This window comes from Ursus arctos, unplaced genomic scaffold, assembly GCF_023065955.2.
Source record: "Ursus arctos isolate Adak ecotype North America unplaced genomic scaffold, UrsArc2.0 scaffold_4, whole genome shotgun sequence".
Lineage (NCBI taxonomy): Eukaryota > Metazoa > Chordata > Mammalia > Carnivora > Ursidae > Ursus > Ursus arctos.
The window spans coordinates 33037262-33062473 of record NW_026623056.1 but is presented as its reverse complement, the minus strand read 5'-3'; the positions used below and the strand labels follow the sequence as shown (position 1 = coordinate 33062473).

At 35.9% G+C, this 25212-nt stretch overlaps 1 protein-coding gene across 5 annotated transcripts in view; it reads right to left on the bottom strand.

Moving 5' to 3' along the window:
• GSK3B (glycogen synthase kinase 3 beta) overlaps positions 1-25212 on the bottom strand; it is a 201925-nt gene that overhangs the window by 5650 nt on the left and 171063 nt on the right. For 2 of the 5 annotated variants that reach the window (XM_026494220.4, XM_026494232.4), the window contains 2 exons: positions 12092-12190; positions 3525-3594 (listed from right to left, as the gene is read on the bottom strand). In XM_026494220.4, the coding sequence (XP_026350005.1) occupies positions 3525-3594; positions 12092-12190 (169 nt within the window). Of the gene's footprint in view, positions 1-3524; positions 3595-7514; positions 7565-12091; positions 12191-25212 lie in introns of all 5 variants that reach the window. The other 3 variants (XM_026494227.4, XM_026494240.4, XM_044382432.3) reach the window with 2 other exon arrangements.

Sequence of the window (25212 nt, the reverse complement as noted above, 5' to 3'; positions counted from 1 at the left end):
AATGAGCAAAAAAAGAAACAGCCAGTGCAGGACTGATTCACTTATTCAACAAAGCATCTTGTAGTTAAGTATCTTGGCACTGAGCTTACTTTGCCTAACCTTTTGGAAGTATGTATAACTTTATAATTAACTTCAACTCCCTACCCCCCCTTTAAAGGTCCATTACTATTCCACAGCATCTAGTCATATTTAAGTGGGCATTCGGCTGCACCTGGATCAGCACTGCATCTCAGGTAGGCAACAGGCCGCTGTTTCAGTTGGCTAGTCCAGCCGCGTCCCTGTGTCATCATGCATGTGACTGCTAATTCACACTGCTGGGTGTATTTTCCCCCAAACACCTCACACTGAGCCCTGAGCAAGAAAAGATGTGGCTTGACTGGGATGGGTAACTTCGAAGAGCCATCTTCCTAGAAGTCATACTGCTCTTGACCATCAAAGCTGGTGACACTAAAAAAACAAGTTCAGAAGTTTTGTCTCCCTAGAGACTGAAGTTCTCCTATATCCTCTGATGAGTAAACAACTGTCATGACTGAATGCAACATTTGTCCTTGGATCTTTTTTGTTTGAATTTTTTAATTAGAGCAAGAAACAAAAAGACCCCAAAGATACACAGGAACTCTTTACTTAAGAATTAGCTATTCGTTTTATCATTCCAATGGCCACTCTATAAAAACTTCTTTTCTAAATTCCTGATTTTCCTGCCCTCAAAATAATCTGCCCTTATATACACTTAACTCAGCTCTTGGGGAAGAAATGTTTATATCTCTCGATTTGACTGGTTATGTTTAATTCATTTAATTTCCTTCAAAAACACTTATAGCTGCTTCTAATCCTGTTTTCACAAAAATAAGTGCAAACATTACAGCATCAGGGTCCATGCATGGAGTCATATTAACTCCTCGGTATGGCCCATGGGACAGGTGGCAAGGTATATGACACAGAACCTTTCTCCAAGGGCAGGTGTATGCCTTTTCCAATAATCACTACATAACTATGTCTAATACTTCATTCATGACTCCTGGTCTTTCTTAGATATGCCCTTCTTAGCGGGAATTTTATTCTTCAATGATCATCCAAATTCTGTCATCAATGAGAACATCAATTTCTGTCCAGGTCACATGTTCCTGTAAGCCTTTCTCAAGAAAAACAATCATTTTCATAATCCAGGCACAGGGTGCTTCAAAAACAAGTCTAGAAAAAGCCTGAAAGGCCGCAGAGCTACTTCAGAATGATAACAACCCTCCCAAATGTTCCCTCTCTCGCTGGCTGTCTCTATCTCTGTCGAATAAATAAATAAAATCTTAAAAAAAAAAAAAATTCCTGCTACAGCTAGGAGTGCCGCGTTGGACGGCACTCAGAACCTATGCGCGATCATCATCCAGCAGCACTTCTCTCTCATTCTTCGTATATGAAGAGGACAGGTAAAACTTTCATGTTCTGGTCTTCCAGACTTAAGAGATTTACCAATCCTGAGGAATTTACCTGCTTGACCATGACAGGCATGGCAGGCATCAGCTACACTGGAGGATACCCACTAAGGTTCATTTATATAGCCATCCAGTTCATTATGTTAATTTACTCTTCAGCAAAATCCTACTGTGTGCATGAATTTGAAGAACCAAATTCAACTTCTGAAATAAAATCTGAAAAGACACTTATTTTCCTCAGGTTTGTAATTTAATGACTTCATATTTTTTTCCCTGAATTATCTCCATATCCCCGGTTAAGTAAAATTTTAACTGCTAAATATTTTGATTACAAATATCCTTGAAAGCTAAAGTCACAGCACTGCATTCATTCATCAAACAAAAACAAAAAAACTTTTGCCTACTGCAACAAATTACATTTAAAATCAAATTATCTACGTCCTTTGTGAGAAAAACAACAGAGAGATCTGTTTTTCAGAGGCAAAGTAGAGGGAGGAGAAACACACAACAGAGAAAATGTAAAGTTCTACAAATTCAAGAGTAGCTCCCACAGAACACCCGGGTTACTGACTGAATAAAACTACATTTCGTAAGTTCTTCTTGGTACATACTTACTTTGCTCCTACTGCCAATTCTGTAAACTTATCTTACATAGTTGAATTAATATGGGCTTTTTATAATAAAAATGTTCATTAATTAAAAACTGTCACTGGATTTGGATGTTTACTGTAATTTCTATTCTCAAATATTTAAACCGTAACTCCTTAAAAGCAGCACAATTCATTTTGCTCCTAGATCCTGCATTCCCTTCCCTTTACATTCATACTGGTAAAAGTGATGCTACTTGGCATTGTGGTTTAAAGGACAGCTAACATCTTTTGATTATAAAGCATCCAATTCAACAATGAATAACCAAAGACTGTATAATCTCATTTTTAGTCTTGAGATGCTATCCTGAAATTCACAATGATGTTTCTTTCTTCAATCTGATCCAACTCCACAAACACTGAGTATGAGACCCAGCTGTACTCCTTAATAGCTATGTGACATGGAACAAGTTATTTAACCTCTCTATGCTTCAATTTCCTCATCTGTAAAATGGAGACGGTACCACCTGCCTATGAAATAAGGCCTAGGAAGGGCTTAGCACAGTACCTGGGTTATAGTAATTGTTCAATAAGTGGAAAGGCAAAAGAGACATCTAAAAATACATAAATTGTATAGTTTAGTGTGACTGCAATAACCATCATCACCACCATAATGTCAGTGGCAGCAACTGTTAACATCTGAATGCTTACCAATGCGCCAGACATCATACTATGTACACTGCATACCCATAGAGCAACCCCAAACGATAAGTACAATTATTGCCCCCATCTTGCAAATGGGAAAATAGAGGCACAAAGAAATCAAGCAATGTGACCATGGTTGTAGAGCTAACAAATGGGAGAACTGACCACAGAAGTATTAGAGGAAGAGAATGATGGCCTTTATGGGTACTACAAGTGACAGCAGAGAAGATTTCCTAGCAAAGGAAGAAAAGAAATTAAGGGGACTTTCATTCAGACCTAACGCCTACATAATCCACTATGATTTCTAGAAGCCGATTTTTATTGTCCAAAAGGGTTACTACATAAAACAGATCTGTGAATTTATGATAAGAAGAATTAAAAGTACAGTTATTTTATTTCCTACTTCTCAAACAGTCTGTATGGGGTATGCAGAGATAATAAGTGTTTTGGAAACCACTACAGAGGTGATATTTCACTGACTTCCAAGCTTCCTAGAAACCAATGCCCATTACCATCCTTCTGATGCTACTTCAGAACCAAGCAACCAACCACCCAAAGATGGACTTGAGGAGGAACAGACAGAATAATCAGCTTTGAGGGACAAAGGTATAAGATCATTCTTATACACTGTGGTAGCTAGCCCCTTTCCAAGACGGCCCCAATGAGTCATGTCTCTTGGGTGTCCATGCCCTAATGTAGTTCCTTCCCCTAGTAATAGGGCTGACCTATGAAACCAATAGGATATTTGCAGAGACAATGGGGTATGACTTTCAGGTTAGGACATAAAAGATACTGTGGCTTCTACCTTGTCCTCTTTCTTGGATCAGTTGGTCCAGGGAAAACCAGCTGCCACCATGTGAGACACCTAAGTGGCCCTAGGGAGAGGTACAAAAATGGTAAGGGACTGAGGCCTCTTGCAGCCAGGACTGATTCACTAAGCACATAAATGAGTCATTCTGGAAGTAGATCTTCCAGCCACAGGTAAGCCTTCCCAGGTCTGTAGCCTTAGCTGACATTTGACTACAACCTCATAAAAGACCGTGCCCTAGAACCATCCAGCTAGGCTGCTTCTGAATTCCTGACCCACATAAATTATGTGAGATAATAAATGTTTATTCTTGTTTTAAGCTGTTAAATTTTGGGGTATTTTGATCTGTAGCAACATTTAAGTAACACATACATATAGTCCAAATAAATTAAATGCCAGGTAGAATTTATGCCCACAAGCCCATGAGACCATCCCTGAACAACTCCCTCTACAAGATATGTAGGTATGCTCCTAATAAAATAAACAAAAGATAAGGAAAATTGCATCAGATGATCACTTGTTTTTTCCCTAATTCTAAGAAGAGTCTATGGTTCTACAGCTTTTGTGCTGGATATGGCAAAGGGAATTTGTACATATAGTTACTGAAACCAATTTTATTCTGTGTGAATTCAGAGATAAAAATGACAAGTAGGGCAACCCCATAGTGAAGCCAAGGGTGAAGCCCCCTAAGGTATCAGGTTCCCAACAGAATCCATGAGGCTGCAATTTTTGTCCTAGAGAAAATTTTGATGTGTAAAATTCCATATATGATATACATACATTTTTCTAGGATTGGACCCATAGTTTCTTCTCCACCTCCTAGATTCTCAGATATCTGTAAGAGTTGCTAGATAAGTGAGTCATGGATTTGCTGAGCAGCTGTCTCAGTACTGAGGAAAATGCCCCACCTACTTGCTCAGGTCATAAACCAAAAGTTGTCACCTGATTCTTTCCTTTCTCTACCCTCCTACATCTAATGCATCAGCAAGTCCTGTCCATTCTGCCTCAAAATGTGTTTAATCAAATGTGCCAATGGGGAGGGAAGGAGAGTGAATGGAAGGTCCTACATTTATAATCTGTTGCCAAAGTGTTTAAATAAAAAGAGAGTAGCAAGTAAGAAAAACAGGCTGGGAGGAAAGCACAGTGGGTAAAAATAGGAGGCTGGGGTTCCAAACGTTCTGCCACCATGAATCAGTATTCTGCAACTATGGATCTATCTAAAAGATAAAGCCTTCTGAGTGATAGGAGTGTTCACTGTTTGGCCCAGCAGCAATGATGGAAATGTTCTATCTGTACTGTCTTAATAGGGTGGCTGCTAACTACATATGGTTAGTTAAATTTAACTGAAATTAAACAAAAATAAAAACTCCGTTCCCTATTTATCCTAAACATGTTTCAAGTTCTCAAAAGCTACAAAATCCTTAAATTTTTAATACTTTTATTACTGGCAGATTAGTAAAAGAGCATATTTCAGATATCGAATCCTTTTTGTATTTTACAAGGACTTTATATTTGGTTAACTTTAAGTATACTTTTATTTCCTTATTTCCTTTAAGCTCTCTGAGCTCATTTTATGTTTCTATTTCTACTATCTCATTCTGTAATAGTTACAAATGTCTCATGACAGGTCAACTCCTCTAAAAAATAAAATTTTGGCAGCCTGGGATATGTTATTTATACTCAGGAAGTTCCTATTCAAGTTGTTCCAAGTAGAAATGTCTTTATTAAAAAACTATGTTTCTGGTATTAGTGTTATTAACTGACACAGGAACAAACGACCATTTTCACAGAGAAACAATTGTACATCCTAAATTTACATTTTAATTGAAATCATAATCTACATTAATGAAGTAAAATTATCACCTATAAAGAGAAGGACTCAATTTTCATTCTTCTCTTTATAGTATCTACTATGACTTTGACAATTTGGGGTGTATAATAATGAGGGAGAGGAAGGGTGGCCCCTCCTTAGCAAAGCATCATTACTCTCTTCTCTTGTTTTTCTGAGGAAAAGGTGTGACACAAGACACCAAAGTAGCTTCAGTCATTTCAAAAATAGAAATAAAACTCAGATGCCAGTAAGCCACCAAAAAACTAACAAAGTTGGAGGGCTTGTCAATAAGACTTTATCTCTTATCTGCCAGCAGCGGAGAGATCTTAGGTGCTTTGGGCTCCGCGGTAGAGCATATTTTAATTCTGAGGGTTGGTTGCTCAGGGTAGGTAACTAAAGGCTATGAGGACACAGGAAACATTTTCACCTTTTAAGTTAAAAGATCTAATTTAGGAAAAAAGAATAAGAAAAGCCATATGATTGTAAGCAGGTGACTTTAAGCAAGGAACTATGGAACATTTGAAGAACTTCTAGAAGAATGTTTGTTAGAACACTTATCAACTTAATCAAGATGATTTTACATTACTTTTGGAGGGGGAGAAATTCAGGCAAAAATTTTGACTCAATAGGAGAAAACATGTTTTGAATAAAAAGAAACATTTCCTCGAAATGATACTTAACGCTGCTCTGAGGAAAATAATGACTGAGCTGGCTTAACTTTAGGTATCTACACACATAACTTGCCAAGCAAACTTGAAACCTTAACTCAGGATAGATACATCCTCATTGGTGTCAGTCTATCAAATTGGCATATGTGGATGGAAGTCTGTATTTCAAACACAGAGCCAAAAAGAGGAAATGGGTATAGCACTGTACCTAAAAAAGACACCCACATTCTTTGGCTACCAAGTTGGTAACACCTAAAAATATATGTGCACACATGCATGCAGCACCTTCTCCACCCCCACTCTGGGCTGGCTAATGTTAAGGTAATGGAGAAATGGAAAAATATGTGCACTGCCAGTGGCAGTATAAACTGGGACAAGCTTTCTGGAAGGCAATTACACTTCTGAAGACTGAGATACAATACAAATGTCTAAGAATAAGAAATTAAGTTAAATAAATTATAGTACAGGCTTAGGATGCATAGTTATATACCCCATCCCCTGAACAGCAGGGCCCATTAAAACAAACAAACAAACAAAAGGCGTGTCTCTCTGCCCATTCATATACAGACTAAAATATAAAATGATGTTACCTTTCATTATTTTTAGAATTGAGAATATGGGAGACTTTAATTTTCCAAAATAACTATATGTTTTTAATGGAAAAACATCCCCATTTTTAAAAGCTATGTATTTTTAGAAATTCCATATCTATTTGGGTTAAGATAAAGAGACAACAGAAAGGAAAGGGTTAGGAAAAGGAACACTTGAGGGCAATACCATGAAGATTCTAAAACCAGACAAGATACGGATACAGCCTTCCCAGAGAACACTGTAGAGTGGTAAAGAGTCAAAGGATAATAGTACTTGGGGAGGGGATGAAAGGATGGTAACTGTGATTTTAGAAAGTATTTGATCCATGGACTTAATTTGTCTAACATTTCAACTCTCAAAACTAGTGGAAACAAATAAACAATGGGAGAAATTATTCTGGGTTTAATTCTACCCAACTAGAAAGGACTGGCTGGTGATGTAGGTGACAGGAATTCTGGGGTAAAGTAACTGTAGTACAGTAAGTAAAGGGAACCACAGGCCCTGGCTAAATCTGAGCCATGACTTCAGTATAACGCATTTCAAAAAGTTCAGGGAACAATACGTATGATTTTGTGGCTATAGTCTTCAAAAGGAGCTCAAAACTGACAAGAAATAGAAAATTAGAAAAAAACAAAACTCTGACCAAGCAATTGTAAATAATCTCAATGCAAAGTAAAGGGAGAAGAACCAAAGAAACCAACAAAAGGGTTTTCTTTGATGAGCTTATCATTTTAAATACAGATAACTTTAAGAAGAGGGGCACACATTTAAGGAAGAATAGAAAACAATGGGAACCTGTAAGAACAGGCCAGATTTGGTTTAAATAACAGCATAAGGTTGTCAAAGCAAGGTAAAAAAAAGTTAAACCCCCTGACCAGGTAAAAAGAGAAGACAGACCTTGTCCAACTCCTATCATGATTCCCTTTTCTGTTAGAAGGGTTTTCAACCTGGAAAGGATATAACAAAAATCCTAATAAACAAAATGCAGCCCAAGGAAGGTGAGGGCAATCTACACATTTTAAATGTCTTTAAACCCAGGATCCAAACTCCAAGAAACAAATTCTAAAATGGATTACAGAAACTCACAGTGGACAAATAGCAGACATCAGAAATTTCCCTAAGTCTTAAAAAATTTTTTAATTTCCATTTTTGACAGAGTTACCTTTTGGATGGAAAAACTTTCTTGAAAGTTTTCTTGACAACAACAAAGCATTTTACAAAGTTTTTCAAAACATTATTATACAAATGAAATATTGTAAGGTTTTTCTGTAGCTCAGTGAACAAGAGGGGTAAACAATCACTCAGAAATCACCAGAAGAATAATCTCTAGTAAGCCCTGCCTAGTACCATTTAACTTATTTTATCAGTAACTTGGGAAAAGGCAAAAACATCTCTAAGTAGGCCCTGCCTTGTACTGTTGATGTTTTATTAGTTGCTTAAATAGAGGCAAAAAATTGTTATGTTTATGAAATGTGCAGATGATATATAACTGTATAGAAAACCCACCCTGACACTTAGAACATATTCAGGATTAGAATTTGAAACCCTCATTAATATGGAAGGCAGTTAGCTATCATTAAAATTGGAAGGACTTGAGTGTGTAACCCCAGCATAGGATCACTGAATGGAAGAAAGTTATAGGGGGACAAATTTCAGGGTGAAAAAAAGAGAAACTTTCTAACAGAATGATACAAAGATGGAATGTGTTTATTTTTGCAGTAATGAGCTTCCAGATACTGAATATACATAAGCATGGGATAGATGGCTACTTCTCAGCAGAGAGTAAGAAACATGAGCTGCAATCAGTGTTTTTTAAATTTAATAGTGGAACCATTGCACTAAAAGAAACCTTACCCAGAAGACTGATATACAAAACAGATAAAACAGAGAAAACTGCTCTACTTGAAATTCCCTACCACATCTCACACTTAACTCACATGGCACTGGACCACATAATCTCTAAAGTGGTTCATATTTGATCAGTAAAACCACAGTTTCTCAAGATTTACTACTTTAAATTGCTTAGATGAATGGTTTCTCAAATGGAGTACATGAGAGGATCTGTTGGGGGTGTGGAGAAAATCAGAATTTTTATATATATTAAATGTATATGTGTTAATATTACATATTATATATACTAAGGTTATATACTAAAATTATATATTATACATATGTAAAATTATACTTTATGGACTGAGAATAGTATATGTAATTTTCAAGAATTTCTCATCAGAGCCATGATCAACCATAATGCCTCCTGATACTGAGGTACTTTTTAAAAACAATTTAGAAAGAATATGAAAGGTTATGAGAAAAAAAAAAAATCAACATCCACACCCACTAATTTAACACAACCGTTTTTATCTTGTCCCTACCCACATGCAAATATTCATTTTGGCAGTTCCCAACATGGTACATAAGATCAGGTATATATTTCTACAAATGTCTATAAACTACATAATCGATTTTTTTATGATTATATAAAGATGGAGATTCCATAATGTATCAAAACAACTTCTTCCTCTTGACCATTCAGATCAGATTGGCTCTCCTTTTCGTTAATATATAATTATTCCTATTTCCATCTCTGTACATGGTGGCTTTTTGTTATCAGAAGTATCCTGAAGTTAAGATCTCTAAAGTGGGATTAGTGAGCTAAAAAGTATGAACTCTTATAGTTCTTATTGTATATAGTAATGCCTTCTAACAGGTCTTAATCAATTCACCTGCAGTCACTATCTGAACTCTGAACGTAACACAAGAGCTAAGTACTTTGTATACTTTACATCTTACTTTTCACAAGTCTATGCAGTGGGTATTTACTATTCCTGTTTTATGGATAAGGAACCTGAAGCTAAGAGGGACAACAAGAACATGTATATTTTAAGGTCTTATTAAAGAATATAACCCACACTGCCAGATTCTTATTTAAAACATATATATATGCATACATATGTACATATTTAAATACAGACAGCCATTAATGTCGCACAGTCAATTCCTACATCTAGATCAGCATTTCCTGAGATATGTTTGGTAACATACTTGGTTCTCACTACTTTGGCCCAAAGGAAAACTTTTCCCCTGACTATACTGTGGTGTTTTGCCATTGGCTCACACAGAGGAGCACTTAAAAAAGTATCCACATGAGGCTCATTATTACATTTATTGCTGGACTGGTAAAGGGAACTTCATTTAAACTATCTCTTACGGTACCAAATCTGAGGCCCTAAGGGAGAAGTACTTCTCAAACAGCAGGCCCAGAAACATTCTGCTTCTCCTAAGCCATCAGAATGCTTATCTAATGAACAATGGGAAATTTTAACAGTTAATATTCCTTTATTTACTTTAGCCACTAGGAAGCTCAAAGCAGTAACTGATACCCTCTTTGGTAACTATTTACCAAGATGCCCAAGGCAGGCATTTTTCTCAACTAGTTTTAATTTCTGACCTTAGCCTCAGCCTGCTATTCCTCTACTAAATTTCTCAAACTCTAATGTATTTCAACTGTGAAGTAAACTCTTAGGATTAGAGTCCAATGTCATTTTGAATATTCATGTTGAAATCTGATTTAAATGGCTTTAAGAATATATACATAGCAATGAAATATTTTTGGGGATCTGCTGTAACTTGTATTGAAGCAACATAAAAATCAGGTCATACTAGGCAATTTGCCCAAAAACCTTACTTTAACTTGTTTAGTATCTCATACTAAGGAAATCATTTAAAATTACCCAAAACTTACCAATCATAACTGGTGCTATTATATCTCTAACTTCATTTTTATTCATAGTCTAAAGCAATTTTATTTATTTATTTATTTATTTATTTATTTATTTATTTATTTATTTATTAAAGATTTTATTTACTTATTCGACAGAGAGAGACAGCCAGCGAGAGAGGGAACACAAGCAGGGGGAGTGGTAGAGGGAGAAGCAGGCTCATAGCGGAAGAGCCTGATGTGGGGCTCGATCCCGTAACGCCAGGATCACGCAACGCCAGGATCACGCCCTGAGCCGAAGGCAGACGCTTAACTGCTATGCCACCCAGGCGCCCCTAAAGCAATTTTAATAAAAGTCCTGGAAACTAAGCTCAATAAGTAACTGCATTAGTTCAGGGCTAGGGACTATTTCATGGTTTGAACAATAAACGTAATCTAAAATCTAACTTGGGTTAGGGATTTATTTAGGTTTATTAATAGCTCACATAAGCAATTCTATCTTCCTTCTAAATGAATTGGCCATAGTTTTAAAAATCTTATTATTTAAAAAATTTAAAGCACAATTCAGCACATATTTGATTTTTACATTATTCTAGGAGAGCAATGCCACTCATTTTACAGATCGAGAAAACTAGTAAGACATTACTAAAACTAATAAAGTTCAAATGACTTTCTCAAAGTAGCATGTGCTGATGGAACTAGAACTAGAAAAGAAACCTTTCTTTCCAGACTTTTTCTGGAACAAAGGCAGGACATAGACTAGAAATGTTTCTCATCTTTATTAGCAACGCTCTAAAAAATCTCTGCACGGGAACAAACAACTGTGCATCAGGCAACAGAAGATGGATTATGACCTTACCGAGGAATTCCAAGAACTAATAGTGAAAGATTTTATCTTCTGCAGCATCAATACCCTTAGGCAAAAATGAGTCTGATCCAACTCACTTCGATGTAATAGATGGTTTAATGAAAACGGAGCCAGCTCCTGACATCTGCTTTTTAGAGGGGGATAAAAAAGGGTACCAAATTCTGAGCCCAATTATGCTGTTATATATTTCTAACTTGATTTTAAACGGCATCCAGCCATTCTTTGAAGAACTTTTAAATTCATTCAAAGGTTGGATTATTTTCAGAATATCTGTAATTCTCACTAAATCAGGCCCCATTAGCTGGCTAAGAGACCAGCAGTATACCAGAGCTCTAACCTGGGAGACTATAAAGGCATTTTTTTTTTTTTTTTTAAGATAGACAACATCTAGTCACATTCTGGTATAAATCTTAAATGTATTTGCGTTACAGTTTTAGTCCTTTCAAATGATTAAATTACACCAATCTATATTTTATACTTCTTGAAAGTTTGCCTCCCCAATATACAAATATAATTTATACTCAGAATGATGAAACAAAAGTAAATTATCTTCAATAATTTTGCATTTGTACAGATTGCTTTCTGCTATGGGCATCTCATCTGATGTGTATTTATCAAGAAATTATGACTTTAAAGATAACTAAGATGACAGAAGTTAACATTATAATAAGATATTTACAATTTATATATAAAGTATTTATGGAGTCCATTTGTGCTTTTTGGAAACAAAGCAACATTTTATTCACATTTATTCATTTGGCTGTACTATGTTTTTGAAGCTTGGAGGGTATTAAATGTTCATATGCAACGCATGAAATAAAATAGATGTAGTCGCATCTTTCTAAAAAAATAAAATGTTTTTAGAGAAGAGACTTATGTTCTCACCTGAGGCTGCTGTGGCATTTGTAGGGGTTGAAGCAGCTGCTTGAATCCGAGCATGAGGAGGAATAAGGATGGTAGCTAGAGGTGGATTACTTGACAGTTCTAAAGAAAAGGTAAGACACACATTAGAGGTCATTCTTAACTTTGTAGGTGAAACTACTTTTATTGGTAACAATAAACATAAAAGTGCATTTAAACACTGGCTTAAAAGAAAAAAAGACACAATAAACCTACACCTAAAACTAAATCAATGAGCTAGTAATCAACTTACACAGAAAGTCCACAGAAATGTTTACATATAACTAAGGCATTACCTGCTAAACTTAGAATATGTCTGAGAACTAAAGGTAGTTTGGGGAACGTACTGGCCAAAAGTTTGAGAATAAGCATATTACTAAGATATATTTCCATCTTTCATTAACTTAAATATACTAGGTTTTCCCACACTACTCTGACAATGTTTGACTACAGGAATTGAGAGTGATGGTGTTATAGAAAAGAGAACAGGGCTAATGTCTGTGTGTGTATATGTATGTATGCACCACCGCATGCATGGACCAACCTACCCAACAGTTAAAGTTTCATTGCTTTATTAAAAATAAGAATGCTCTTATTCCATTCTATTTTGCTTTTTAACTCAGTAAGATTGTTACTTTGTTAGTTTGAAATAGGCTTTTTACCTGCACGCAGAAGTTTCTGTCAATACTATACAGAGTGGCTTTCTTCAGAGAATCAAGTTCTATATATAAGCCTTAAGAAATAATTTAAGATGATATTGGATCTAATGATGTAGACAGATAGCAAGGAGTGTGGTAAGCTTTTACATGTAAGAATCTGGTGTTAGCTTTAGGTAATGTGACCGTTCTCCTGGTCTTCTCAGGATAACCCTGGTTAATTCTTGTTATTCGAGCATTTACCCAGTAACTTCATTTTCACTCAAATAAGTGCTGTAATTCGAAGGGATAATTATACAACCATACTAGCTACAGGAAGACTTTATTCCCTGTGCTAAAACATACATTTTGACAATTCACAGACATAGCATGGAATAAAAAAAATAAGAAATAGTACAATCTTAAAGTAAATTTGCATAACATCAAATTAACCATTTTAAAGTGCCCAGTTCAGTGGCATTTCATACATTCACAATGTTGTACAACCATCCATCACCTCTGTCTAGTTTCAAAGCACTGTCATTACTCAAAGGGAAACCTTTCAGCAGTCACTCCCCATTCATCTCTCCCACCAGCCCCTAGCAAGTGAAAGAGTGTTTTAATACTGTAGTTTAAATGTCTTCTGGGGGTGCCTGGATAGCTCAGTCGGTTGGGTGTCCGACTCTTGATTTCAGCTCAGGTCATGATCTCAGGGTTGTGTGACTGAGCCCTGCGCTGGGCTCCACACTCAGCGTGGGGTCTGCTCCTCCCTCTCTCTCTCAAATAAATAAAATCTTTAAAAACAAATTTAAAAAAATAAAAATGTTTTTTGTTGCAAAGCCCCGTTGACTTATTTGAACTGGCACCTAAATTTTGTGCTAAATGATACCAGATTCTGGTTTAAAAAAAAAAAAAACACCAAAAAACCAAAAACCAATAAGCTCATGCCAAGATTTGTGAAAAATGAATGGGACCAAAAGCCTAAAACTGAGAGAAGACTATTCATTATTTTTTCCCCTTAAGTGAGAAGATGTAGGGAAGCTCCTCAAATTAACAGGTGGAAGACAGTTGGAAAATCACGGCCCTACTTATCAGGTTTGAAGAGATAATGTTTTCTCAAAATCAGCTTTAGTAGCTGTATTGGTTCTCACTGAGGAATAGGAAGATCCTAGGTTGTTTTATTCAAATTAGTCCAATTTCAACCCATAATCTTATACCTAGGAAAGCAAGAGAATCCCAATTACCATGGCTGATGACTCCATGGTTCTAGAATAAAAATTAATGAATGTGGCAGTTACTCTTCATTAACCTAAAAGGAAGATTTACCAACCCAGTAACAATTAAAATCTGCTAAAATAGAAAGCCTTTTTTAAACATCCATCCATCCATCCATCCATGCTCCCATCTATCTATCAATACTGAGCATGAAACAGTGAGTTAGGTCCCAGGACAGAAAAAGATAACTGTCTTTGTCTGATCAACAGAAATTGAAAATGGAAGGACAACTGCACAAATAAGCTAGCAAGAAAGGCATTTAACCTATTCAGGATAGGAGCACTTTTTAAATTAAAAAATCTCTATGACCAAGTAAGTGCCCAACATCTAAAAGAAAATCTAAAAAAGGAAAAGATGATCAGAGATTTTAAGATAAGACATTTTGACACAGCCACTTTTAAGATAATCTTTAAAATAAACTGAATATCGTCCCTTCACTTGTGGTCCATGCTACCCACTTTCTCCCATTCATTTACTCTCTTTTATCAGATCACTTATCTTTCTATGTATCTGTATGCCCAGTTGTGGGGGCATGGTGGTTTTATGTGACACACACACACACACACACACACACACACACACACACACACGGGCAGGGCTTGAAAAAAAAGCAGCTTCTTTTTCCTTAGAGAGGAGACAGCCATTTTGGTCTTGGATAGGGAGAGAGAGGTAACTAGTGAGAGGAAAGAAGGAGAAAAGTGAAGAAAATAAGAGGCAAGAAAAGGAGAACCTATGAGATCCTGGAGGTTTTGCCATTTTCAAAGACAAAGAGGAGAGTAAAGTCCACAAAATAACTAAAAGGACTAGATTCTTAACCTAGAGTCAATGAGTAGCCTTTGGGTGGAGGGGAGGGCTTTTGCAAATTTGTTTGAATTTAACATTCTAAAAGTTAAGGAATGCTAACCCCCGCCCCCAACCTCTATAAACTCACTGTCCTTCTCTTCCCTAATTATAGGAATTTCTTGAGGTCCACTGCTTTCCATCTATTACCTTTCCTCTACTTCAGAAAGGTTGTTGTCATAACTTTCGCCTATGTGGAAGAGGAAGGCTCCTTAAACTCTTGCTATAGTCCTGTTCTCTACACTAAAGTCTGTCCCTTTTGTGGGGACAGATCACGGGCATTCCTATGGGGCTGGCACAAAATGGTTGAAATGATTTTTTGCTCATGACAATTACTCCCAGTCTCCCTGTCTATCCATGACAGTGAGTACTCAGTAAAGAAACTGAGTCAGTGAGTGTGGATACAAACTACAGGGTGGGCAAAGAATGTAAAAAAGGATGGTATCTTAGAGGACAGGAACAGCAGAGCAAAAGAGCCTTTCAGGATCAGGGAGAATGCATGTATTCTTGAAGACAAAGAATAAGGAGTGTAGAAGAGACTGAAAATAAAAAGCAAGGTAATACTTATTGAATAAATATGTGTGCTAGGCTTGAGAGTAGGGAGATAATTAAGGAACAATGAGGTCCATAATACTGAAGTGGGGCTAGCTTTGGAGAAGAGGTAGGAAGAACAAGACAGACCATGCTATCTCAGAGACGTGGCTCAAAATAACATGGCAACAGGTTCACAAGGTTTTAGAAAAGTTAACAATGGTGAAGGTTTCTTTAACCAACTGCAGATGACATGAAACAGATGACATCAAAAACCACACAGTAGGGGCGGCTGGGTGGCTCAGTCGCTAAGCGTCTGCCTTCGGCTCCCGGTGTTCTGGGATCGAGCCCCACATCAGGCTCCTTGGCTGGGAGCCTGCTTCTTCCTTTCCCACTCCCCCTGCTTGTGTTCCCTCTTTCACTGGCTGTCTCTCTCTCTGTCAAATAAATAAATAAAATCTTTAAAAAAAAAAAAAGTCTCTTAAAAAAAAAAACCACACAATAGTTTATCAGGGAATATCAAGAATCTTTTGATAGTGTATCAATCATTATGTGCTCCATAACCAAACATTTTAATGGACAGTTTAAAGAAAAGCCAAATGAATTTAAAAAGTTATCAATAAAACCAAGATAGATATCTATCAGCCAAAAGGCAGACCAAATTCATTTAATTGAATTTTGCTGCACTGTTGTTTAGAATTGCAAATGAAAGAGGAAACATTCCCATGAAAAGATAAACTGAATAAATTTAACCATACTGGACTGCCTGATAAAACAATCTTTTAAAATATTAAAATAAAACATAAATCTAGTTGACAAAACCTTGAGTACTCCTTAAAGTTTCTATTCTTCCAAATATATGAGTCCCAATTTTAAGGATAAGAGGTAGATAAGAAACCTTCCTGGGTTTTTTTTTGTGGGGGGGGGGGAGCAGTGGGTCAGTGGGTATGTAGGGTATATATGTTTGTTCAAACTGTGGATATTGGGAAAGCTGATAATAAAGATAATACATTTGGGAGAAGCGATCAATGTGTTAACCAGAGGGAAGAAATCAATCCCTTTGTTTACCAGACCTTCTCTTACAGTGATATAATAAAATGCCAGTCATCAGGTAGAAAGTTACATTCTTCATTAGCTGTGAAACCGAACCTGCAGATCTCCAGAAAGGAGTCACTAAAAGAGGCAGACTTACTTTTTCTTCTACAGTTAGTCTGAAGTCTTCCTGTGTGTATCAGGCTTCCTATCTATGTATGAAAATTGCCGGTGGTTGTCTATACAAAGTGGTATTTCTCTACAGAAAGGTTTAGATGATTTTCAGAATGGCATGTCCATTTTATTTGTGTACTTTTTTTGAGTAATAATTCAAATGCTGGGATGTGCAACTTGATTTCACACATTACTAAATTCTAATGTTGCTTATTTGGATTTTTTTTAAAGATAAACAACCCTATCACAATGGCTCCTCTCCTCTCCTAACAATTTCAAAGTGCCCAGAAAATCCCTAAGTTTCTAACTAAATCCTAAAATTAAACAAATAACTAAATTAATTAGAAGATCAGACAAATAGTAAACAAATAATTACAAGGCTCACTACTGTTTCTTGGTGATATTAACGATGTTTAATGTGAGGACTACATAATATCTACACAAATCCATGACTACTTTGCCTTGGAACTGCCCAAGAGGGAGTATCACAATTTATACCAGTCACCCAAAAATGTCTGAATGCGTTTAGTATACTACATTTATAGAAGTGATAGACTTTGAAAGTTATCTAGCAAAATGCTAGTATTTTAAAAGTTCTGGTGATTAAAAAGAATAGGTCTTAATAACCTACAAACCTAACCAACTCCATTCTTGATGAAGTATAATAAATGTAGCATATGAATTATTTTGTCTAGCTGGCTAATAACCTTTTGTGGCATCTAAAAATAATACTGCTAATATTCTGCATCCTGAGAAAGTGAGTCTGTGTTTTCTGTATCCACTTATACCATGATTTTACATTCTCACCCTATCGTGGTTTTTAGCTCCCTCCCGCCTCCTTCCCTCCCTCTCTTCCTTCCTTCCTTCATCTTTCTGAAGTAAATTCATTTTTATAATAATCAGCATTTGGGAGCTGAAAGTGTCCTTGAATATTCTTTACTCCAATTTTTTTTTTTTTTTTTTTAAGTGAGGAAACTCAGAGATAGTACCTTGGCCAAGGTCTACAACTAGTTTAAAGACTGAGAACTAGACTTTAGGTCTGTCTGACTTACCTCCTTTCATATGCAATACCGCATATCTTTATTGCCTTGGTTATAAATCATATACTACTAGTGTTCTGGTCTTCCTGGAAGTATATCTGTCCAAACCACACACAGAACTTTAAGATATTAATTTTTGATTGTTTGTTCCTATACCATTCCACATTCTTCCCTGTAGTATGGTCAAACAGTGGACAAAATCACCTCAGGGAAAAATGACAATTAATTCTCATAAATAATTAATAATTTAGATCCTAATATCTTGAATACAGTCAACATTTTTGTCATTGGTTCTTTAGCTACCTGAACTAAGAGACTTATCTGCCTCCTTTCAGTCACTCAAGAATTTTCTCAAGTTCTCCCTGTAGTGTATTTCCATTGGTTTAGCATTTTAACACCTAGAAGAGTACAACTTGCTTACCTAGAAAATTTACTCTTCTAGGTTTTTTATGAAATATTAAAGAATAATTCTGACATCAACTCCCTTGATAAGTATGAACAACTCCACTTCTTATTTATTTACCAGAATAATCCACTTAATTTAAAACCAAATTTCCTCAAGTCCATTGTTCTATAAAGGCCTTTTATAGTCATTTTCACTCAAAAGAACACACAATAGGAAACAGGGATAGCCACATAAAAAGTTTACAGTTCAGTTTAAAAAAAAACAAAACGTACAGAGGCATTGCAAATTAGAACAGTCTATGAGTTTCACTTTGTGATCTGGTTCATATCCCACATGTAAAACAAGAGTTTCTATCTTATGTAAATTTATCCTTGCTATTGTAAATTATAATAATATGTAATAATTATAATAAGTCTAAACCAAAAAATCCCAACTCAGGGATTTATAGTAATTTGAGAATAATATCGGAAGAATCATCATTACCTCAAGTTGTTGAAATACTGTGGCTATTTAATTAATTAATTTTTAAGGATTTATTTATTTATTTTAGAGAGAGAGAGAATGAGCATGAGCATGAGCATGAGTGGAAGGAGCAGAGGGAGAGGAAAAGAGAATCTGGAGCAGACTCTACACTGAGTGCAGAGCCTGATGCGGAGCTCTATCTCATGACCCTGAGATCACGTTGAGCCGAAATCAAGAGTTGGATGATTAGCCCACTGCGCCTCTCAGGCGCCCCTACTGTGGCCATTTTAGATGTAGCTAAGGATAAGGGAGGCTAAAAGAAACTGCCCAGGACATAGAAAGGCAGATAAGCAGGTAGCTGACCATATTTATGTGTATCACTATTCTGTAACAGGAAAATTGGTTTAAAATTCATTGCTACAAAGATCATGGAACCCCCTAAATAATGATAATGATTTACAATGATTAAAAAAAATTTTTAATTCCATATAACAAATTTTATAAATAAGTAATCTGCTTTCAAATGAAGGAAGTATAACCCATTGATGAACTGGGATTCTAGAACACTTGCTTTTATTGCTTATCCCCAACTTAATCTCAATTCCATTTTCATTACGTCCTATTCTGTAACATATAAAATAAAATCTCTCTGATCCCTTTCCTATTTTTTTTTTAAGATTTTATTTACTTATTTAAGAGAGAGAGAGAGAGAGATAATCTCAAGCAGACTCCATGCTAAGTGTGGAGCCCGACTCGGGGCTGGATCCCAGGACTCTGAGATCATGACCTGAGCTGAAACCAAGAGTCAGACGCTTAACTGACTGCGCCACCCAGGCACCCCTTTTCCCCTATTTTTTTGTTTTCTCTATTATTGTCCTTTTTTTCACTTGCTTTCTGGAACCTCTTTGCTATTTCATCTGCTTTCCTCATGTGCAGATACTCTTGCCGTTTTACCCCAAGACATCCAATTTGCCTGAGTTTGCATGGTGCTCTCTGGCAGCCTCAAACATCCTATTTTAACTCTCATTTAAGCAGTTCCCCCTTCTTCTGGTCCAGCCAATAAGCCACCACTCCTCTATATATCCCCACAAATCTACCAATCCCTCAGATAACCCAACTAAGTAATAAAACAGTAATCTTCAAACTAAATCATTTTAATGTTTTGATAATCTCTATTCATCTTTGCTCAACTCCCAACTTGTCCTTTGCCCTCAGGGGATAATGTTTGCTAAAATAACTTCACTTGGCAGAATTTCTTATAAATTAGGTAGAAAATTGGTATTGGGAATGTGTGGTGGGATTAATGGGAGACTCACGTTTAAACATACAAAGCAACCTATTTCCCAATATATTCCAGCCTTGGAATAGGCAAGGAATTGGTGAATATAGAAAATAATGATCCCTGTTGGAATTTCCTGATTCCACCTGCTTCCTAAGGTCTGATTCAGTTATGTCCCACCTTTGAGATCCAAACACCGAAGGAAAAGAGGGCGTGCCAAAGGTCTGTCCAGGTTTCCAATGTCTAGATGCAGACAGTATCAGTCAGGGGGTCCCAGAACACTGAAGCACCAGTGCCAGAAAAATGAGACATCTGATAATCTGACTTGTGGATCCAGGAGGTCAAAAGGATCTCCAAGTTTTCTGTCTCATATCTGCTCATCTCTCTTCCTCCTCTAGCTCATCACAGAAATACTTGTTTTAATTATATGAGTGTAATACTAATTATCATTTATAGCTAATTACTCATGACACAGAAATAAACATCAAAGTGCAATTAGCTTTGTTGTTAAGCTTTACCTTAATACAACCCTGTGTTTTATTCAAGTGTTTAATCTTCATAGTTCTATTCAAAATGTAGGTTTACTTTACTAATTAAAACAACACTAGGGGCGCCTGGGTGTCTCAGTCGGTTAGGCTCAGGTCATGATCCCGGGGTCCTGGGGTTGAGCCCCGCATCGGGCTCCCTGCTCAGTGCAGAGCCTGCTTCTGCCTCTCCTCCTGGCTTGTGCTCTCTCGTTATCTCTGTCTCTCTTTCTCTCTCTCTCTCAAAAAAACCCCAACACTAACAGCAACTAAAAAGAACATTAGAAATGTCTAATAAATATTGGTTGCATGAATCAACACTGGGTTTATTTAAAAGTGGCATGTGTCACTCAAACATTCATTAAGTACCTACTACATGCAGTCAAGGAATTATCTTTATTCCATTTGGGGGGGATTAGTACAGACTTCACAAAAATTTGTGAGGATGGAGGAGTGTTTTATAGCAGAACTTGACTAACACCCTCCCACCCTTAGTGTTTCTTATCTCTGGACTCTCTCTAGCTATACAACCAATTGGGTGCTTGATTCTCCTTTTTTCAAACTCTTGTATTACCCAGTTTTATTCTGATCATTTATTAATTGCAATTAAGTAATATGTGCTTTGAAGTTGTATCTGCACAACAGTTACATCTTTGCCTTGGTAAACAAGATCATCATTTGGAAGCATTGATCCAAAATCAGAATATAGAGGATCAAATATAACAACATCAAATAATACTTCTTTCCTGGACAGCTGTGCCCTTACACAGAAACACTTTTCAAGTGTACTACTGATGTAGAAGGAAAGGAAGAAAGTACTACAGGTGATCATAACCCAGTTTCAGAATAGCTGCTAAGATAAGGCATTTTAATGCTTAAAAAACAAGGGCTATCTCTCAAAATGATGGAACTTTCAATTTAATACATTTAGTTTTATGGAAAATAATTTCAAGGACATATTTACAGAGTTCATTCATGTACATCCTTTTCATTGCTTGCAGAGTCACAGAAATACTTGGAGCTGTAGAGATTGCATACTACATCTACACACACCAAATCCAAATATATACATATTCTTTAAGTCCTCCAAAGATACATATGTACATCCAGACATACAGAAAACCATAGTTATGTTTGATATTCTGGGCAAATATAACAATTTGAAATCTCAAAATAAAACAATCTTCACACCTTTTAAAAATATGTAAATATCAGACATGTATAAAGTTTGAACCACATTATTTATTCTTCTTCAAATTGAGCCTTTACTTTAAAAGGCACGTGTCAAAGCTGAAGTTAATAAAATCTTTAGGGACTTTCAAGGACATTAAAGTTATTGATTCTATTAGTTTACAATATGAAAACTGCCTGTTCACAAGTCTTTCCAATATTTTCAAGACCATATTCTAAAATCTAAGCCAATTTATTTTCATGTCCATTTGTCTGAGTGTAATTTACTAGAGAATAGGTAAATAACATTTACCAGGTCATGATTCATTATATTGCAATAAACTCAGGACCACAATGCCCAATGAAACACCACTTCACACTCACTAGGATGGCTATTGAAAAAAAAAAAAAAAAGGAGAAGGAGAAGGAGAAGAAGAGGAGGAAAATAAGTATTGGCAAGGATATGGAGAAACTGGAACTCTTGTACATTGCTGGTGAGAATGTAAAACATGCAAACCACTGTGGAAAATAGTCTGGCAGTTCCTCAAAAAGTTAAACATAGAATTACCATATGACTCAGCAATACCCAAAAGAATTAAAAATAAGTATTCAAATAAATACTTGTACACAAATGGTCCTAGCAGCACCATTCACAATAGTCAAAAGGTAGAAACAAACCAAATATCCATCAAAAGATGATGGATAAACAAAAATGTGGTGTATCCATACACTGTGGACTGAATGTACCCCCCTAGAATTCATACGCTTAAGTCCTACTCCCCAATGTAATAGTATTTGGAAATGGGGCCCTTAAGAGGTAACTAGGTCATGAGGGTAGAACCCCCTTGATTGGGATTAGTGGCCCTGTAAGAGAAAACAAGAGAGGTAATCTCTTTCTACCATATGAGGATACGGTAAGAAAGTAGCCATTTGCAAACCAGGAAGTAGGCCCTCATCAGACACTGAGTCTACCAGCACCTTGATCTTGAACTTCCCAGTCTCCAGAACTCTGAGATAAAAATGTTTACTGTTTAAGCCACAGAGCCTCTGGTATTTTGTTACAGGAGCCTGTACTGATTAAGACATAATACAGTGGAATATTATTCAGCCATAAAAAGGAATAAAATACTAATACAGCGCTACAACATGGATGAACCTTGAAAACGTTATGCTAAGTGAAAGAAGCCATACACAAAAGGTCACATGATATTATTTCATTTATATAAAATATCCAGAATAGGTTAAGTCCAGAAGCAGGAAACACACTGGTGGTTTCCAGGGGTTGGAGGAGGAGTTAATGGAGACTGATTGCTTAATGGGTATGGAGTTTTCTTTAGGAGCAATGAAAATGTTTTGGAACTTGATTGAGGCAGTAGTGGTAAAACATTGTGAATATACTAAGTAAACTGAATTGCTTACTTTAAAATGGCTCACCTTATGTTATATGAATTCTCAGTTTTCAAAAAAGTTTAGAAATTCATAGAAAAACAAATTTAGTTGTTTTTAAAATTTTATTTTCTTAGTAATAATGAAAAATTATTAGTCAATGACTAAAGAATCAAACGCAGTTATTTTTAAAATGGTACACATGAGCACTGAAATGGAATCCTGGATTTTAAAGATTTTTTTTTTAAAGATTTTATTTATTTATTTGACAGAGACAGCCAGAGAGAGAGGGAACACAAGCAGGGGGAGTGGGAGAGGAAGAAGCAGGCTCCCAGCGGAGGAGCCCGATGTGGGACTCGATCCCGGAACGCTGGGATCACGCCCTGAGCCAAAGGCAGACGCTTAATGACTGCGCTACCCAGGCGCCCCGGAATCCTGGATTTTAAAATCTGATTAAATAAAATGTTTAACACATACATTACAGAGTACATACCTAATATGTCTGAATATAGGGAGAATTATTCTCCAAAATGTATCCAGCATAAATATCTTGTTGTGTTTGGGGTTCTACCAAGTTGCTTACTTGACAAAAGGCTTCCTTGATTCATGTATTTTGAGAAACAAAGTACTTATTGGAGAAGATACTTAGTGTGAATAAAACCACAATCAATACTGGTTTGGGAAACTCTAAAGTTCACCTGACAGAACTGGTTAAAAAAAGGGAGACAAATAAATTTAACATTAACTTAGTTTCTGATGCCAAGATTCTGCAGTTGCCAAGTGTTGCATGTCACTGGATACACAGCCTTTTAGAGACCACTTTAAAAAGCAACTCAGAAGATAGTTATATGTACAGATAATAAACAGATACCTAGAGTACAAAAACAAAACAACCTATGAAAATGGATACTTGTAGAATTTCCAGTGGTGGCCTCATATAGACTCAAAAACTGCTTCAAATAAAAAAATTTATGGTAGCTCAAAATGCAGCTCTACTATGACAAAGACACAGATATAAAAGATACATATAAAAAGTATTAATAAAATTGTTTTACGAAATTTGAGAGGTAAAAAATGTAAAGTTCCTAAATATTAATTTTATATAATGCATAAATTTTATTTAAAAATTTTATTCTTTTCCCTTTCACAGCTAAATAGGAGAGAAATACAAAGGATTTGTGGCATGCTTCTCTGCTACCTGACATACACAGAATATTGAACTGAATTTCATAGTTGAAGTTGTATTCATAGATAAAACAAAAGTAAGTATAGAAATTATTGTATAGACTTTGGAGAAAGAAATCATCTTTTTTTTATTATAATATTTTTTTGTTATATTATGTTAGTCACCATACAGTACATCCCCAGTTTTTGATGTAAAGTTCGATGATTCATTAGTTGCATATAACACCCAATGCACCATGCAATACGTGCCCTCCTTACTACCCATCACCAGCCTATCCCATTCCCCCACCCCCCTCCCCTCTGAAGCCCTCAGTTAAGCATGAGAGACTATAATGCATAATTTTAAATACATTTGAGTTAACCAAAAGAAACCTTTTTGGGATATTCTTAATGGGAAAGTAGAGTATCACTTTATACTCAAGGATTATCAGTATATGCATTAGAGGAAAGACTGAAAAGAGCTACACTATAAAATCTTACAGTGATTAATTCGAATGCTAAAAAGTGATTATTTGGGGACTGTGATTTTAATTTTCTCTATACTTCTTTTGCATTTTCAACATTTTCCTCAATACATACGTACCACTCTTGATTAAAACAAAGCAGTAAAAATTGAAAATAAAACTTATTTTCTTAATGATACAAAATCATAGAATCTTTGCTCTAAAAGAGTCTAACCTATGGCCAAATTGGAATAATCTTATCTATAACATTTGACATCATCCAGCTTTTTCCTGATATAAAGATCGGTATTTTGGAAACAAACAAACAAAAACTTGTTTCACTGTTAAACAAGTGAAAACTTCATTGAATAAATAATTTTATTTAGTCTCTATAGATCTATGCCAGGGGCTGAGGTTTGTATAATAAATTAAAATACGTACTGTTCTCTAATTTTCTGCTACTACTATTTTCAATTTTATGATCAGGAGAAAGAATACAGGTCTACACCTTTCGTTAGAAGATTATTCATGAGGTATGTTTAGACCAGTCTCAAAAGCTCCTTAAGTCTTCACTTTCCCAGGATCTATTGTCAATTCTGTTCCTTTGTATACCCTACTAGCCATTCATTAACGTTAATCTTAAAATGGTGTAGCCAGGACCTAAAACAACATTCCAAATGATTTCTGATCAGCCCTAAATAGAATTAATCCCAGGATATCTGAA